Source organism: Sinocyclocheilus rhinocerous, unplaced genomic scaffold, assembly GCF_001515625.1.
Source record: "Sinocyclocheilus rhinocerous isolate Xijiao unplaced genomic scaffold, SAMN03320098_v1.1 scaffold1565, whole genome shotgun sequence".
In the NCBI taxonomy this organism is placed as follows: domain Eukaryota; kingdom Metazoa; phylum Chordata; class Actinopteri; order Cypriniformes; family Cyprinidae; genus Sinocyclocheilus; species Sinocyclocheilus rhinocerous.
The window spans coordinates 538,790-557,020 of NW_015655464.1; the positions used below are offsets into that span (position 1 = coordinate 538,790).

An 18,231-nucleotide genomic window follows, 5' to 3' on the forward strand; every position below is an offset into this window, starting at 1 on the left:
GGGAAAAATATACCTTTAATTTCATTTAGACCTTGGCTTGAAAAGTACATATTCTGCAGAAAGTCTATTCCAGGTTAAATGTGCCTAAAATTACTAAAAATGACTAACAAGTCTATTACAGGCTACACTGACTTTAATGATGAAGTCTCCTCTGTCATTTGAATGCATGAATCAGTTTATAAAGCCAAACCTTAATATTTAATACTACAAGTACAAGTAAACGTACACTTTTTACTTTCGCTCAAGTACATTTTTGGTTATATACGTATAAGTATAATTTGAGTAAAGCTTTTTATGCAGTACACATAACGTAATTTAATGCAGGTACAGTGTCTCTGTACTTTTTTGACCCCTGGCAAGTATACATTTGTTAACCCAATTTGTCTTGTCAGAAGAGCAGGTTTTATTGTTGGGTCTGTTAAAATTCACATGGCAGGGTGTGTACTGGCATCTCGCTGTACCACTGTACCGCAGTCTCTCACAATCATTATGTGATCAGTACATTAGCATATGCCAATGACAGTGGTACTGCTTGTTCTAGAGCTAACAATTGATTATAGTGTTTTATTTTCACAGTAAACATTATTTATTAAAAAAATAAAAGGCTGAAAAAGTTTTTAATTAAAACTCTATGCAGTTTTGCTATGTTGTGATGGTAATGGCATGTGATCGGTTACTGTTGGAGAATAAGAGCCTAATGTGACAGGCACAGAAATAACATCAATATAGATTTTTCCAGTGCTTTTCGGAGATGCTGTTTTAAATATTCAGCAGGTTGCCAGACAGTCAATTTGTTGTGTGTGCATGTGTTTGTTTCCATATTCTATGAGCTTTTGTCATTGATTGTGTTCTGTGTACACAATAGTTCTTTTTGGTAACAATGTTTATATTTCTGGAACTAATTTTATTTATTTATTCCTCTTATCCCAGTTTCAAACAGTCTATGGAAATACATTCCAAGGCTTTACATTTACCAGCTATCTCAACAAAATCCTTTCCTGTTCTCTCTGAAAACCCTTTGCCCAAAACAGAGAGAGAGAAATGAGGAGTGACAGAGAAAAATGTGAGACTATGAAACTAAATCACAGCAGCAAAATGGCCTTTAATATTTAGTGGTTTGTTTTCAGGTTCAGCTCCCAGCAGAATAACAGCAGTGCTGTATAACTTCCTCATTCCCCCGGCGGTGGACAGCCAGGTTTCAATTTGTCCTGTGGTGCCTCAGAGATGTTTGTTTTGGAATGTTAACATATATAATTAACTTGCTGATCAAATGTGCCTATCCTCCTGTACTCTGCAACATTTTTCTAATGTCACGTTATACTGGTTTTCCATTTGCTTAATATAAACTAGATGCGTTCTACTAGGTGTGCCACATAATTACTTCTTGTGTATTCATATTTTATGCACACCAACATGCACCTGAAAAAATCATGTGCCAAACAAAACCTGTTTTAATGTTTATTGTTGTTACAGTTTCTTAACTGCACCCCACTGACAAGATTTGCATGATATTCCAAGATGGCTGATTGTTTTGGATTAAACTAGCAGGTTCAATCCGGCACAGCCCATGCTGATGACAGTTAATCTAGTTGCCCAAGGTGAATATACTGGTTAAGCTAGTGAGGCTATTTGGGGTTGAGTTGTGCAGGATGCATTACATGATGACTTCTACTTTTCTTCACTTTGCTTTTATTTCGAATAATTGTATGAATTTAACATATTCAATCCAAAGGATTCAGAGGAAAGTTTTACCATTAGATATTCCACCATCTCATTCATTTGAAGTAATCAATGAAATATTCTTGGCAAATACAGCCTGAGGTGTATCTATACACACACGTGTGATGGTCAGCATAGTCTCATCCTGATGTCTGACTGGAACTAGAACAAATGATCAGACAGCACTGAGAAATTTCATTCCATACATAACAACAGTGACTGATGGGCTAAACGAATAAATCATTTGGTTAATTATTTGCAAAAAAGTACATTTTAATGTCTGTTCCCTAAACGTAATCCCCTTAAACCTGTGGATAAAAACAAAATAAAATGGTTTGTCTTTGTATGACTACAGCTTTTCGGACTGCAGCTTCAAATGAACATTATTTCAGAAAAGCAGTCATTTGACTTGAGGCTAATCACACTGTTCTTTAAATTCAACTGGTAATGATGTCACTGACATGTTATGAAGCTTAAGGAAAAAAGGAAGGGTCCACATCTCCTGAAAAGTGGACTTGATATGCCTTTCATTATGTTTTGTGTGTCCCGTGTCATTTTTTGTGTGTCCCGAGTCATAACGGTCATTATAATCTCAAATTTCAACCTATATGTACAAAATTATATTACTCAATTAATTCAAGCCGAAGTTTGGTTCTCTTGAAGGAAGCTCAGTGTTGCCCCATGATTGAACAGCTGAGTAAAGGCTTAATGAGATTAGCCTCTTCATTTGAGTGGGTTCTGCTTAAAGATGTTCACATTTAAAACATGAGTTACATCCTGCTAAGAGGGGCAGCATGTCTGTTTCCTTTTCTACTATAAGATTTGATGTTATGGTAATAGTAAAGACATGAACCACGAGGCTGCGTTTATCAAAATCACATCTGACTCACAATGTCTTACATGTTATGGAATAAGCACATAAGGCCTGTAGTAGCTCAGAATGGTTGTAAAAGCATTTATCATCTAAAGTTAGATAAATCATCTAATTTCCACTGGAAAAAAAAACAAAACAGATATTAACCAATTGCAGATTTAGAGCAGTGTCTGTCAGTGGCTTACTTGAAGGTATTATTAATAACCCCATCCTAATGAGGGCTGGTGAGTTAGACTTGAGTGAAGCATAGAGCAAGGCTAAGCTCACTCCATCTTCATCAAAACAGCGTTGTCACTGAAGAATGCAGGAAAACCTCCTCAAAGCCATCTTACTCTCTCCTCTGTCATTTCTTCAAGTCTGTTGTTTGCAATAGGATGGAGGGGTGTAGTTACTGTCAAACAAAAAACAGCACCTCTGCATTCTCTAGTCTAGAGTATTGGGTGGAGGAGTTGTGTTTGGGAGGTGGTTTTGCCATTGAATATATCAAATGAGTGCTGGCCTCCACTTTGTGTTTGTAGTAGGGCTGGGTATCGATACAGATTTCGCTATTCAATTCTGATTAATTTAGGGTACGTTTCGGTTAAAATGCTTACAAATGATAGAAATTCTTACTGCGATGGTGCTGCATATTATACAGTGTTTCAGATTTTTTCAAAGTGCTAACTTGTCAAGAACTGGCTCATGAGAGTTGTTTGTTAATGAATCAAGACACATTGGTCACACTGTATGTCTTTTGATTCACTAAAAAGAACTGGCTCATTAGAGTTGTTTGTTAATAATTGAGCCACACTGTTTGCAATGTATGTTTTTTATTTAACAAAAAGAACCGTCTCATTAGAATCATTAGTTAATTAACCAGGCCAAACTTATGAGAGTCGTGTGTTAATGAATTAGGCTACACTGGTCGTGTTGAATGTTTTTGTTTCATTAAAAAGAAACAAGGCTCGTTTGAGATGCACTTAGCTTTGCCTTAAAAGTAGAAAAGTGTAGACGACTGCAGTGAGGGGAGGAGTGAAGCAAATGCAGATGAGACAGTTATGATTTCTCATAGCGGATCAGACATCTACAGTACAAGATAAAAGGCGAATATTGCATGATTCATACTTATATACTTTGTTGCCATTTTTAGTTTGATAAAGACACATATTTTAAATATATGACAACAATAATATCCCACACAGAGATTGCACTGTTGCACTGTTTGGGAATATCCACACGACATCAGTGCAAGTCCGCCATCACTCGGACACATTTCTAACCGGCATGCATCTCACTGTGGTCACCAGTGATTGGTTCTGCGCAGATTTTGCTAATCTCAAACGAGTCTACAGTTAATGAGTCATTTGTTGATTAATTGGGCCACACTGGTCATGCTTTATGTTTTGGGCAGTTATTTCGCAGTGATTTTATTGCATTCAATACAGGCTGTAAACTCATATTCACAATTTATTGGCACCAGCAATTCAGGAAACTCTCACTTTGTGAAAATATTTATTTTATTACTAGTAAAAGTCATTCTTGGAATTTTTGAAGTGTTCAGATGAAGTCAATATTGTTTCCCAGTTCTAGTTTATTGTAGGTGCACTTGTGTGTGATGACCAGGCTCTCAGGAACCTGTTTCTTTTCAGTGGGAAGACTGATATGAGAACATATTTGAGGAGATGGGAATATATTTCAGGATAGTGGACAAGTGCAAGGTTTCTGAAATGAACACAATATACACTAAATCTATAACTGAGTTACTAAAATATGAATATTACACTACAGATGCTTTGCAGATTAACACTCTATTAACTACTATACCATAACACGCTCATGCTACAGGCAAATGTCAACATTAATGCTATAACGCTATAATATAAATATTACCACTGTATGAGAATACACTTTATACATGCTTTGGATGAAAGTTGACACCTAGTGTGCTGTACATAAATCAGAACAGTAAGTAGGTCACATGTTGCACACTGACAGCTGGCCTGAACTCACAGTGTCAACATACTTGGAGAGTTTGAAATTGTGCATTGATAAGACAGTGTGGCCTGTCCCAGTGTTGTGGAGCTATTCTCCCCTCTGTGCACACCTCCATCATACCCCTGTCCTCTGCCTGTCTTTTGCCCCGCTTTTAATGATTCAAGATTCCAATAGTTTTTTTGACATGATAAACAAAAGCGGACATTGCCAAATAATTAATAAACAGTCCACACACATACACAAACATATACGCATCACCAGAGAGAAGTCTGATGTTTTCTCCGGAAAGACCAGTTAAAAATGTAATTGAAACATATGCACAGATGAATTGTTCACAATAAGATCTATAATATGCATTTAGAAAATAGATTTTCATTTCATGCTGACTTTAGTTTTAGTGCCATATTAACATGACACAGCATTCACACTGTGTGAATCAGCAGTGAAAGTGAAGTTTTTATATTTTTAAATATTAAAACTTTAAATATCTAATAAAGTTTTTAAAAATTCTGCATAATTTGGTGTAGGATTTACGTTGAAGCAATTTTCTCTCAGGAACTGGTTGTCACATTTCAGGCAGATGAAGACGAAGATGACAACAAAACGGTTATTTATTTAGTTAATAGGAAACAAGAAAGTGATGAGAAACAAACTAAAAGTCCGTGACAATGAAACTAAAAGAACATAACTGTTACACTGGTAGTAATGCATTGAATTAAACATGCTATTTTGAAGTAGAAAGAATAAAATAGTATTCTCATGTTAAACATACTCCAATAATCTTTGTTTTATTTACAACTAACCCTAAAACACAATGCAATGACGTGCAAAATTCAAAATACAGGCGAAACATCTATATAAAAAAAAGAATTACAGAAAATGCCTTTATATTAATACAGTATATTGTGCCCTATTTTAATGGATTTTATTTTACTGTGTATAGCACCATTTTAATTAATTGCCATATACTGTATCTAAGTGTTCTTTCTTTTTTCCCCCTTTCCTTTTACACTCATTCCCTTTTTCTTTAGTTTTATCTGCATTGCTTTTCTAAACCTTATCTTTGTTTAGATGTTCTGCAAACAACCCCACAAGCCTCTCACATGGGCAACACCATGCCACTGTTTGTGGACTGATACCAGGAAACCTCCCCCTGTTCTCAGAATGTCAAACTCATATTTTTCTCCACATTATGCGCCTTAGGACTTGTTTAGAGACTCTGTGTCCATGGCGCTAAATCTTATCCCTTCTTTAACAAAAGCTAGTGTGCAGCATACAGTTCCTTGTTCCCACTCACGATGACAGTTTGTCCGTATCGCTGTACTGATGTAGTACTGTCCTACGACATCCTGTTCATGCCATTTTGTGGATCAACTTCATTGCATTTATGCTCCTTAAAAAGATTCCCCATTGTATAACAGGTTTGACCTACTTTGCCTAGTCTGAAGCTGAATATGTTTGCAGTAGAAAGTGTTTCGCATCCTGTTATGATAGCTGAACATACATTGGGAGCATGTTTATGCCAAGTGAGAGTATGTGTAAGTTTGTTTAAAAGAGAATGGAAAGGGTAAATTAAAAACATATTTTAATGTGCGTGTATGTCTAAATGTGTGTACACTCATGACCTGCGCTCACATCCACAAGCCTCAATAACAAACATAGCTCAGCTCGGCAGGAGACACTTCATAATGTTTCCCAGGCTCACCCTTTATCCACCCAGTCTAATTTATGTTTCTGCTCTCCATTTCCTTCGCTTTGCATAATGTCAGTATAAGAAGCCTGACTGTAAATTACAGGCTCAGACACTTTCACTAACCTCACCTTATAATACATCATTCCATTTAAACCCTTTCATAGACAAATCTCACAATGCCCACATGTTCATTGCTCTGAGTTGCACGTCTCACTCGACTTTCCATCTCTCACTCTCATTCCGGGGGCTCCAGAGGGGCCACAGGGGCATCACTTTCTCAGGGCCCACTGCTGCACTGGCACTGGCATGCCTGCTAGAGTCCAGCTGGGTCTGAGATGGATTGCAGAAAGGGCTGCATTGACTGAAGTGTGGGAACAGGCTCTGTATGTGCTTCACTAAAATCTGTGACTGACATCGCTGCCAGGCTTTGTGCAATGACTTCATGGTCAGTCCCTATCCGCAGTCTGGATGTTTGAGAAAAGAGAGTTTTTTTAAGTGCTCATTGTTTCAGTGAATATAGTCCAAATTTGAATACTATAAAAACAGGAACACCATGCTGTTGGGTGATCTTTTCTCTCTTTCTCTGCACTTTCTAAAGGTCTGTGTTGTGATTTATACCAGTAGAAATCACTAGAGGTCAGTATTCATTACTTGCTGTGTCTATTTTAGCAAATAACGGGCAAATATATCAATGAGATCCCCTGCCTCTATATGCCATAAAATAATAATACGTTTATTTTTCAAGACTCCCGCTACAATAATGAATGTTCTTGTACTTCTGCTGACATAATAATAAGAATTTTTAAAAAGACATAAGCTAAGCTTGTTATGTGTAACTTTTTTTTATTATCATAAACTGGTTAACATAATGATGTTAAACATTACATGGGTAAATATATCTGAAGATTAATCAAATATCAAACAAACCCACAGAATTTGCCAATACAAATGTTTTAGATCCTCTAGCAATTGCTGAGAGCCATTAAATGTTTTAAATGGCATTAAAACGTCTTAATATTGTTTGCCGAGGCTGAACGCTGGATGCAGAAAAAAAAATCACAGTATGAGCTCAAAGATGCATGTATAGTAAACTAAACATATTTTTTTCTCCAGTGTAAGAAATGTTACACATAATATCTTGCACTTATATTTTTTAGCAGATTTAACATTAGGCCTATAACTTTTAAATCGTTTTAATAGGCTATAAAATTATTTTAAATAAATGTAAGACCCCCTAATGGGCACACGCACACACACACACACACACACATACTTGGACTCTCCATAGGCGTAATGGTTTTTATACTGTACAAACTGTATTTTCTATCGCCCTACACCTAAAGCTACCCCTTACAGAAAACTACTGGCAATTTTTGAATTTCATAAAACACCGTTTTGTTTGTTTTTTAAGCCTTTTGTTTTACGGGGACACAGGAAGTGTCCTCATAAACCATGTTTACGTTGTAGTACCCATGTCATTATACACATTTGTGTCCTCATAAACCATATATACCAGTACACACACACACGTACACGTGTAGGTCCTTGTAGGTTAGTGAAATGAAAACCATTTTTAAGGCCTGATGCAAAGGAAGTGTCTTCTTCATGCATAAGAAGCCACATCCCTCATCATCCACAGGCAAAGCCAGTTTTCTCGTGCGCTCAAATATGTTTGCGCGCGCTCACGTGTGTTTGTCTGTGTATGTCAAAAGATGGGGGTCGGTCTGAGAATAAGGGAATCTAGGAAAAGAGAGATGGAAGGTGGGTTCGGCCATTCTTTCAAAAAGACCCGGCTCCACTCTTTAAAAACAATCCAGAAATGTATGGTATTAATCTGAACGAGAAACGTGTGGTGTTCCTTATATTAGAGACGAAACCGTGTTTGTATTTCCAATGATCTTCTTTCCCCCTTTTACTCATAATCATAATGCAAGAAGTGAATTTCATAAAACACCGTTTTGTACGTTTTTTAAGCCTTTTGTTTTACGGGGACACAGGAAGTGTCCTTATAAACCATGTTTACGTTGTAGTACCCATGTCATTATACACATTTGTGTCCTCATAAACCATACCAGTACACACACACACACACTATGTAGCCTAGTAGTTTATTCTTAGTGTCCATTTGGATCTTTGTTGGAAAAAAAAAGTGAAAGATCCTGCAGATCATTTTTGTTTTATACATTTATTGTGCAGCTTGTCACCCTTATGTGGAAATTCCACCTTTAATTGTGAATACACTTGCGAATAGATAGCATTTTAGTTTTACAATGTTATCAGTTCATATTTTTCAGTCACGTGACTGGCTCGAAGACCTGGGGCAAGTTCAAGCTCAAACTGGTGTGCACCATTTTGCTACGGTTTTCGGTTTGAACGACATGTTTCCTGGAAACGGTGTGCAACGGGGTTTGAGATGCGTTTTCTCTTGTTTGGTGGGTGTGTCAAACATGTATGAACGCAGCCCTGGCGGGCAGAACAGCCTGTCAATTTTCCATCTGTTTCCAATCCACAAATATTTAGATCATCTCTCAAAAGGTTAAAACAAAGATATGTGAACAAAATGCAAGTTTTGGCCATTTGCAATACATATAAAACACCCACCGCAATATTTCAATTAAACGTATAATGTTTAATGTGAAAACACTTAAGTTCCTTTAAAGCAGTGATATTAAAAGATCAAATTCAGTACACACCTTTTAATGATGCGTACTTTATACAGGCAAGCAGATGAGCTCGGAATATGAACGCAATGCACTAAAAGGTTGTGTTTTCTTTATAACAGTGAAAACAACTTTGCACATTGCGTTTATATTCTGGGTTCATCTGCTTGCCTGTGCAAAGTATGCATAATCAATGAGGTGTATACTGAATTTGGACTTTAAATATCACTGTCTTACTACATTACTACTTGCAAACCTCGTAAAAATAATCACAGTAGCCCCTCACTGCAGAACAAAGATCCAGGGGGCGGGGTTGGATCCACATCTAGGGGATGGAGATGGTAGATTTAGAGGTGGAGATGGGTGGGTTTAGGGATCAGGGGGTGGAGACGGGTAGGGTTAGGTATATGTAAGGTGGGAGGAGTTGGATCTGGATGTTCTGCAGTAAGGACCATCTCAAAATAATTGAGATGTCAGCTGATGAAAGCCTTGTTTTGCCCTCCATGTGGGCGTTCCTGTAAGGGTGTTTACGTCACGTGAAAACTATGAATTACGAAAAAGAACAGTGTACAATGAAACACTGCAGTGTCCCGGTCTGTCATAGTGAGGCGCGAATGTACAATATGTGACTGAAACCTGAAGTTACGCGTGCTATCATAATAAAATAATAACGTCTGTGTCTATTGAATATCTGGACCAGTGATTCGATGCCTGACACTAGTTTTTCAAACACAACTACGTGCGTTCTGCCGTAGAAAACGTTTTGTAACCGCTGCGCCTGTCAGAGCGTGTTTGAGTCTAAACAAATGACTGGTAGACTGTGGGTTAACGGGCCGAGGCGAGCTTTCCAGACGGGGCGGGGCCATTGGCTGCGATGGATTTGATTGGCTGCCGGTCACAGTTACATGGATTCGGGGTGAGTTCAGTTTACGTGACGTACGAGTAGGGGCGTGTCATTGGCGAAATCAGCTGTAGAAACAATAACACACCAACGAACGCCCCAAAATGAGAGCTTACCTATAAATGTCAGTAATTTCAGGAGAAAGAGGTATCGTTGAAAGAGCGAGGGATAGATGTAGCACACTTATTGGTTGAGGTTCTTCACTGCATTCTGCAAACTTGTTTCAGGGGATCTCTTTCAGCTCAGCAGAGAGGGCGAGTGTGAAGATGTTGCCTTTGTGTCAGCCGTGACACGCCAGCGAGTTGAACACAAAACAGTCGTGAGTTTTCAAGAGACGTCTCAGTCATTTAACGGGTTTATTTGATCTCCTGCACCCGGTTTAACGGGAGCCAGGAGGGAACCACGCGCGGACTGGCATGTGGGTCAATTCTGGAAGCGTCGGAAGGTAGGGTGGAGAAATTGCACTTTGTTTCACCACGCGACAATCGTGCAACATTTATCTGCGGATTCCTAATTACTGTTGCATTTTAAAGCTCAACACTGCATCATAAACGCCTAGTAAAAACACACAGTCACACACTAACCACCGCCCATCCTAAACGCTTGATGTTGGAAACGTATGGCAAGCCGGTCTAACATGAATTCACTCAAATATTTAATTAGATGCTAGTACTCATTCATTCATACTAGTACTGATTAGTGTCTGTTCAGTTAGTCACCACTCATGCATTACAATGTAAGCCTTTTCTCAATTCGTTTTTTTTCCTATGTACTCACCTTGTTTATTACACAGTAATATCTATCTCGATTTTTTTGTAATTAACATTGTGCATTTTACTAATTACAATTGCTGTTTTAGAATGGATAGAATCACAGAATTGATGTAGTTAAGTTAAAACACTTCATATAAGATTTTGAGTGTTGCTAGCAACAATTAGAATACATCCTTGTGTCCAGTAAATTCATGCTGAAGTCGGGCTCACACTACAGGAGTTTTAGGTTGATTTATTCCTGATTTTCCCTCCTGAAAATCGGGAAAAAAATCTTGTTGAGGGCCTCGGACGGTTCCGATGTTTGGTGCGGATTATCTGGTAATGTGAGGCGCTTACAGATCAAATCTTGCACCTCCTGATCTGCTCGCACACAAATCGGGGCCGCCACGATCATATCAAACATGTATGATATTTAGGATTTTAAATCGGGATGATCACGGCTACAGGGGCGCAGATGGGATTTTTTAACTGGCGGGACCAAGCTGTCAGCAGTAGGGATGTAACTATTCACTCAACTCACGATTCAATTCACGATTTTGATTTCACGATTCGATTCGATTCACGATTTTTTTAAACAAAATTAGATTTAAGACAAATTATAAATTAAATGTGTCCTTTTATTATTGCTTGGACAAAATACTGTACGTTTCTTTGTGAAATGCATGAAACAGAAACAGCAGACGAGCTGAATGAGACGCAGATACACTCTCTGCCAGCAGGTGGCGCTTAAAGCGTTTCCTTGCTTTCTGCTGTAAACAAAGCAGTGCTGCACTTATGAACTTAAATATGCATTATACAGAGGCAAGAGGAAAAGACAAAATACCATTGTAAGACAGTAAGTTCCCCTCAGACATACATTCATATAAAATCCTACCCCTAATTGAATCGCGATTTGTTTAGCATCTCAACCGATTTGAATCGTCACATATTTGATGTGATTTTTTAACTGGGGGAGACCAAGCTGTCAGCAGCAGTCCAATTTTTTCAGCCCAGAAAAATCACCAACTCTGTCATAGACGATAGTATACGATCACTATGGTTACCGCTACAGGTACAAGTGAGGCAGCTACCAGCTCCTCATAGGACCCCGGGGTCAGGAGTCGTAGCACATACACACACACGAAAGTAAACGTTGGTGGGAGCACCATCGTCATGTGTGTTTATTGACAACAGAACAGCGTGTAGTGAGAACTTGGGTACAAAGTAATGGTGACCGGTAGATTATTATTGTGCGTCAGCCTGCGTCTGCCCCGAACCGATCCTGAAGCAGAGTAAAGTAAAGGTGTAAAGCAATAAGTAAAGGTGCACTAAGCGATTTTTGCCAAACGATGTTGATATTTGAAAGCACCAAAACAAACACGCCCATACCCCAACAGGACCTCGCCCCTATTTTGAAATCTCCGCCCCACATGTACGTACGCAACCATGGCAACGACGATCGTGGAAACAAGTGAAGATGACACACAAGCATATTCAAAATAAAGCCAACATGGATAAGTTGTGTGAAACAAGGCAAAGTCAACGTTACTCACCTATCAAAAAGAAACCACACAACCTTGGCGTCCGATTCGAGCCCTTCCCGCTCCTTGAGTTTCTCTCCACTGCTGGAAAGCTGCTCCGATATTTACGCGGGTCCTACCTCTTGCCTGATCATAACCCTTCTTTTTAATATTTTGTTTCTCTGATATTTCCTCTTTTTTTATCTGCCATCTCTCTCTATCTGTAGATCTGTTAATATCCATCCTGTGAACTCAAACTGAGCGCTCTATTCAAGACATGCCCCCTTACTGCTGATTGGCTACAAGTATGTTTTGGGACTCGGTCCGAGAGCGCTCTCTTCTCTCTATCAGTACAAGACACGCCCCCTTACTGCTAATTGGCTACAAGTGTGTTTTGGGACTCGGTCAGACACTGCGGTCAAAAATGTTTTTCAAAAATCTTTTAGTGCACGTTTGGAGCGGCGGGCCGGGCCGACACTACTTAGGCTAATGTACATAGCGGAAACCCTGATTAATCCTGTTTACCGATGTCGCCTTTCATAGAGACAGTGAGGGGGACGGATCAGGTCACTATGAATCTGGGGGGATCATGTTCCCCCCGTCCCTAGTGCCATCTGCGCTCCTGCACGGCTATGATTACGTCAGTACTTTCACAATAGCCAATGCACGACTGCAAAACAAGCTGCTGTAGGGTCCGTTGGATAGTGGAGATGAAGGAAACTGCTTGTGGAAGTTTTACAATAACGCAACTGTCTGTATAATGTGTCAAAAAGGTACCACAACCATAAAGACAAAGGGAAGCGCTGGGGTGAAATCGCTTCAGTTTTGTACCGGGAGAATGTTAGAAAGCTGTTAACACGCTAGCTAATGTAAACGAGATGAAAATTTGCTAAGATTCTCCTTATATTTGTGCTGCAACCAAATTTCATAATCAGTTAGGATTTTAAAACTCCTGTAATCTGAGCCCGGCTTTAGTTGTCTTCAGTTAGTATAGTTAGACTGAACTGCTGGAATACATACTTGCACCTAATGAGTACTATCAAAGCTGGAATAAGTAACGCAGTAGATGATATCTGAACCACAGACTCCTATCCATCTCATTTTTCAATGCGTAAGCAAGCTTTTTCTTATAAATGTGTGAGACTTCCGACTCTTTACCCACTACAGATAAATAATTAGAAGAATAACAGTGGAGTAAAACTAAATTAGTAAAACTATTTGCACTACAAACCAGTGTGCTTAGGATTACTATAATGTATAAAATAGTATGATTACAAATACCAGCTGCATAACAGACTGCTAAAGTAACTGTAAGCGATTGCACATTAAAAATGGCAGCACCCACTCTTACATTAAAAATAAGGTAGATATGATTAATTTACAAAAATAACTCACAAAGTAACATAGAATATATACTTGCTACTGTTGGGATGATTATTATTATATAATGAATAAGAACTAGTATATAATGAATAGTTTCTAATAAAATTGAAAAACATTCTAGTCACTAGTGGAGTAAGTACTAATAACATAACAGTAGATACTGGTTAGCCTTAAGGAATAAATGATAAAATGGCTTGCCATAGGAAGTGTGTCTTTGTATCACGTCGCAGCTGCTGAAACTCACCACCTCTTCGTTTTGGCAAGTTCCTTGCAATGAATCTTCTCAGTCTTCATAGTACTGTGTCTTATTTGTGTATGTATTCAGTTCCCACTGCACAATCTGATTCAGTGTCGAGCATGGGCTTGGCTCACCTTTTCTCATATCTTTCTCTCTCTGTTTTATATGAACTCACATTTCATTCACTGGCAGTCTGTTTCATCTTAAAGCGAGAAATCCTCTTACTGAGAGAATTCACTACTGGTTTATGTTTCTCAATGAAGCACAGTCTGAATGGGTGCTGAATTAGGGCTTCTTAAAAGTATGAATAGGGGTTTGTCAATGGAAGGTATTTTACACAATGCCTTTAAACCTGATCTAATTGCAGGAAATATCTTGAGCGTTTAAATTCTCTGAAATTCCACCATAATGCATGTTTTTTTTTTTGTTTGTTTCTTTGTAGGCATGAGCCACGTTCTCCTGTTAATGCTATTGTGAGATCTTACTGACTCTTTGTCCATTATAATCCAGGGACAAAGTGAACTGTTTTAATCTTTTGCTGATTCGGCAATCATTATTTTATGATGTGACTGTTATATTGTTCAAACATTACTTGTCAGCAATCAACTGCTGCTACACACTCATTACTGCAGTGAACATCCTGCTCTGTCATGCTGTTCAGTACTTGGTAACACAATTGTGGTGTGCTTTCTCTTTTGCTGTGACTCACATTTTATATTACAACTTGTAGCAAGCTTTTTTGGTATGCTCACCTTATCTGACAATATTTGATCAGAGTGACATGTTTTGATAATCATAAGACAAATTTAAATGCTATGCAATCATCCATGGCAAAAGTGATCTCAGATAAGCCACCACTATCAGCACTGTTTGAATACATTCACTTCAGCTGGCCCATTGAGAGCTGAAGCCTTTGCTTTTTTCCGTGGCTGACTTAAATGAGTCTCTCATTGCTGAGTTTGCTCTCAAGGGTAAATGTACGGTTGTATTTATAGTGCACATGACAGCTTAGGTCCATAGGACTCATGACGCTGTAGTCCATGTGGGCCACTGTGCTAAATATTTAAACTCTTTCTTAAGATTTAATTTGTGGGACACCTTGTTATTAATCATCTTGACTTGAGCACATCTCACTGTGTAATTGTAGTAAATTGTTATTCTTGCTGACATGAACTCATATGCGTATAGCATAAACAGCATGAGTGTGAGAAGGCTGCAGTTGCGAATCGATCACTTCAAGGATCATGGGAACATTTTTGAACACTTATGGATATTTAGGTTGCACCTATATAACAAAATATTAGATGACTAAATATCAAACCAAATGGCATGTGCAAAAAAAAAAAAAAAATTTTCCAGAGCCATTTTTCAATTACTTGTAACCAACTGGTGTCAAAGGGGATTTTTAATGAGTGTATGAACTCAGTTCTCCTCAAGTTCACCCAGATGTCCGAGCAAAGTAACCACAGGTGTAGTTCATCATAGTAACTATAAACACAATGTGCACTACGTTCAAGTGGAGTTGGAAATATCACATTGCTGAAAGTGGCATTTCCATTTGACACATAGCAGAAACACTGATCTGTAATATAAATAATATATAGAATCTACTGTGAATATAGGGATCAGTGAGCAAAAAGCAAGCCTGTAGTGAATTATAATGAAAGATTATGCAAGTTATTTTTAATTTTACATGCTGTTATCAATCATTTCAAAGGTTGTGATGTACACAACAGCTGACAGACGACAAGTGTAAAAGTACGATTTTCGGAGTTTGCTTTATATAACACAAACATTTAGTTTTGATACCACATATACAGAAATTAATAATTTTCATCATTTTGAATTTAGTTAGTTTTTTTGGGTTTAGTGTTCATAATATAAATCTTTTATTTTTTAAAGCTATTTCTGTCGTGTTTCTGACTTGAATGGGTGACATGTCATAATAACGAATGCCTGACTGAAAGATACAATTTCAGGTGCACTTTATCATAGGGCTGCACGATATTGGAAAAAACTTGCATTGCGATATTTAGTTTTTTTGCGATATTAAAAAAAGAATCACCGGATGACTTGAATAGCTCTATATGAAAAAAAATTATTTATGATTGGGGTTATTTTGTAGGTGAGTAAATCTGCATAGAAAATAACAAACAAATTACAAGCATAGATAAATAGAACAAAGATACAATCAAATGTAAAATAACACTGCATCTTCACTGTATAAATTAAATCTAATAAATCTGTGTTAAAGCTACAAAAGTGATTTTTCTCTATGTGTTTTGTTGTTTGATTAACATTCATGTCACAGAAAGCAACAGGAACATAAACTGCTGTGAACCAATATACTGTTACACATCCGTTTTCTTTCTCAATTGTTTACCTTCTACTAAGCCATGAGCAACTTTGTTTACTTGCAGATACATGCATTTTGACATCATTTTGCAAATAATTGTCATTTTAGGCACAAATAGACGAAGTGAATGGAATTCGGTGTTCATGTGCATCTGCTTGGCTCTGTGTGTGAGCACAGAAAACAGCGCATGTTCATAATTGAGCTCTATTTTGCGCCTTCTCGTGCTCAAATGGTTTAAAATCGTTTAACTATTTTTACCGACAGGACCTAAAACACATGAAAATGATGAACCTTGATTGTATGATGGTTAAACTTTGCAATTAATCCAAGAATCACCTGTGTTTCGAACCCTGGTCCATACAGATTAACGATCACTATACTCAACATCGAACACCCTGCGATGTGACTATCGCAGATGCGCACATTGCGATATCGATGCTGAAACGATATATATCGTGCAGCCCTACTTTAAAATTTGAAACCTAACAAACTTCTTTTTGTCTGTTTTGCTGTAAAAAAAATTGTATATGTGCAATATTTCTTTAAAATAATTTCTGCTTAGTTAGTTATTTTGTTATAAAATGTGCAAAGACATTCGTACAATAAATGTGACTTAAGCATCCAGATTTTTGCGACCACTGCATGTGAAAACGCCCTTAATGTGTTTCACTGAAACTGCTATCGGACATGCTGGCACAGTAGATCTCCCAGTGTTTCAGTGGTTAATTCCCCTGTTACTCCCCAGTGACTGATGGCATTAAGGAGAAAGATCTAACTCATTCTCTGATCTGGAGGACTCAGCACTCTGAACGACTTTGCTGGCTAGCTATAAAATGTGATCGATCCATTAAGAGACACAGACTCTTTGCAGTTCAAGACACTCCAAGGTGCTACGCTGCAGTGGTGCATTGGTTAGCTCAGTGTTTGCTAGAGGACAGTATTTTGGAGCGGTTGGGTATTTGGAAACACTGTGTCAGCTGGTGCGCAGCAAAATGCTGCTCTACATTAACCTGTTTACTGGCAGGCAGGAGAACACCACGTTACATAAGTCGTCTACACTCATGGCAGAGCCTGTCTTTACTTTGCACGTCCCCTCTTTAAATGCTTATAAATGTGCCTTTATAAACATTCATGCGGACACGCTCAGGGCGAAAAACCTTGTATGAAGCATTAGTGGAAACTGCAGAAATTAGGTTACTATGACAGGCAGGGGTTAACACCCAGTGTATGTGTTTATATGGTTAGGGTTGATTTAGTTTGTATATTTAGATTTTTTTTTTTAAGGGTAGAGCTTTGCAGGTGCTCTCTAAGAGCAAGGGTTAGTTATGGATTCTGGTTATGTTAATACAGAGAGAGCAGCTTTTGCCACTGGAGCTGTTCTGTAACACACACAGACACACATGCAGTGCAGGAGGGGTGAGCAAGTCTTCACTGCCCCGCTGTTTAGAAAGACAGATGTACAGAGAGGGAAAGGACAGTCAAACTTACTGAAGAATAGTCTTGGTTGAGATTTATATAATGAGATCCTCAAAATATTTCGTTTGAATCCATACTTCAATTTTAGTGGTTGCCATAAGAAATATGTGGAGAAAAAAAGCTTGAGTGCGCTATATAAAGTTATTATAGCCTAACAAAACAGTTTATTGTTCATTGCCATATTTACTTGTGGGGTGTAGTTGGTCCACTTGCTGTGATATTCTTCTCTCTATATACCTACCTACATATCCAGATACACACACACTGAGGCTGGCAGGACTGAATACAAGCAGACGAACTGTTGTGTGGGCCGTACAGTGTTTGTGAATGGAGTGGGCGTCTGCCACGCGTCTCATCTCTCTCTTTCTTTCTTTCTCGCTCATTCTCAGACCTCACCTCCCGCTGTTTCTATCACTGCCTGTCACTAAAACAAGCGTTAGTGTGGCACACTGCTCATCTCATTCCCCATGACAAAACACTGACTCACTCAACTGACTCTGCTTAAAGCTTCATGAGACAACATGTCTCTGGTATCATTGCTTTTATTATACACATTTGTTTGTGTGTCACAAAAGGAAAATGTATAGTCAGTTTGTAGACATTCTCACCAAGTGTTCTTAAAAAGTTCATCTAAAAATGTAAATGTCTTTAATGTTGCTTGATAAAAGTACTAATTTTTTTAATC

General features: G+C 38.2%; 1 protein-coding gene across 3 annotated transcripts in view; it reads left to right on the plus strand.

The window, feature by feature from the left end:
- The window catches only part of LOC107718339 (rho-related BTB domain-containing protein 2-like), a 58,642-nt gene that overhangs the window by 10,061 nt on the left and 30,350 nt on the right, over nt 1-18,231 (plus strand). The window contains exon 1 of one of the 3 annotated variants that reach the window (XM_016525379.1): nt 9,902-10,266. The exons of the other annotated variants lie outside the window; for them this stretch is intronic. Coding sequence (XP_016380865.1) covers nt 10,238-10,266 — 29 coding nt within the window. The 5' untranslated portion in view covers nt 9,902-10,237. Of the gene's footprint in view, nt 1-9,901; nt 10,267-18,231 lie in introns of those variants that run through there. 3 annotated transcript variants of the gene reach the window in all.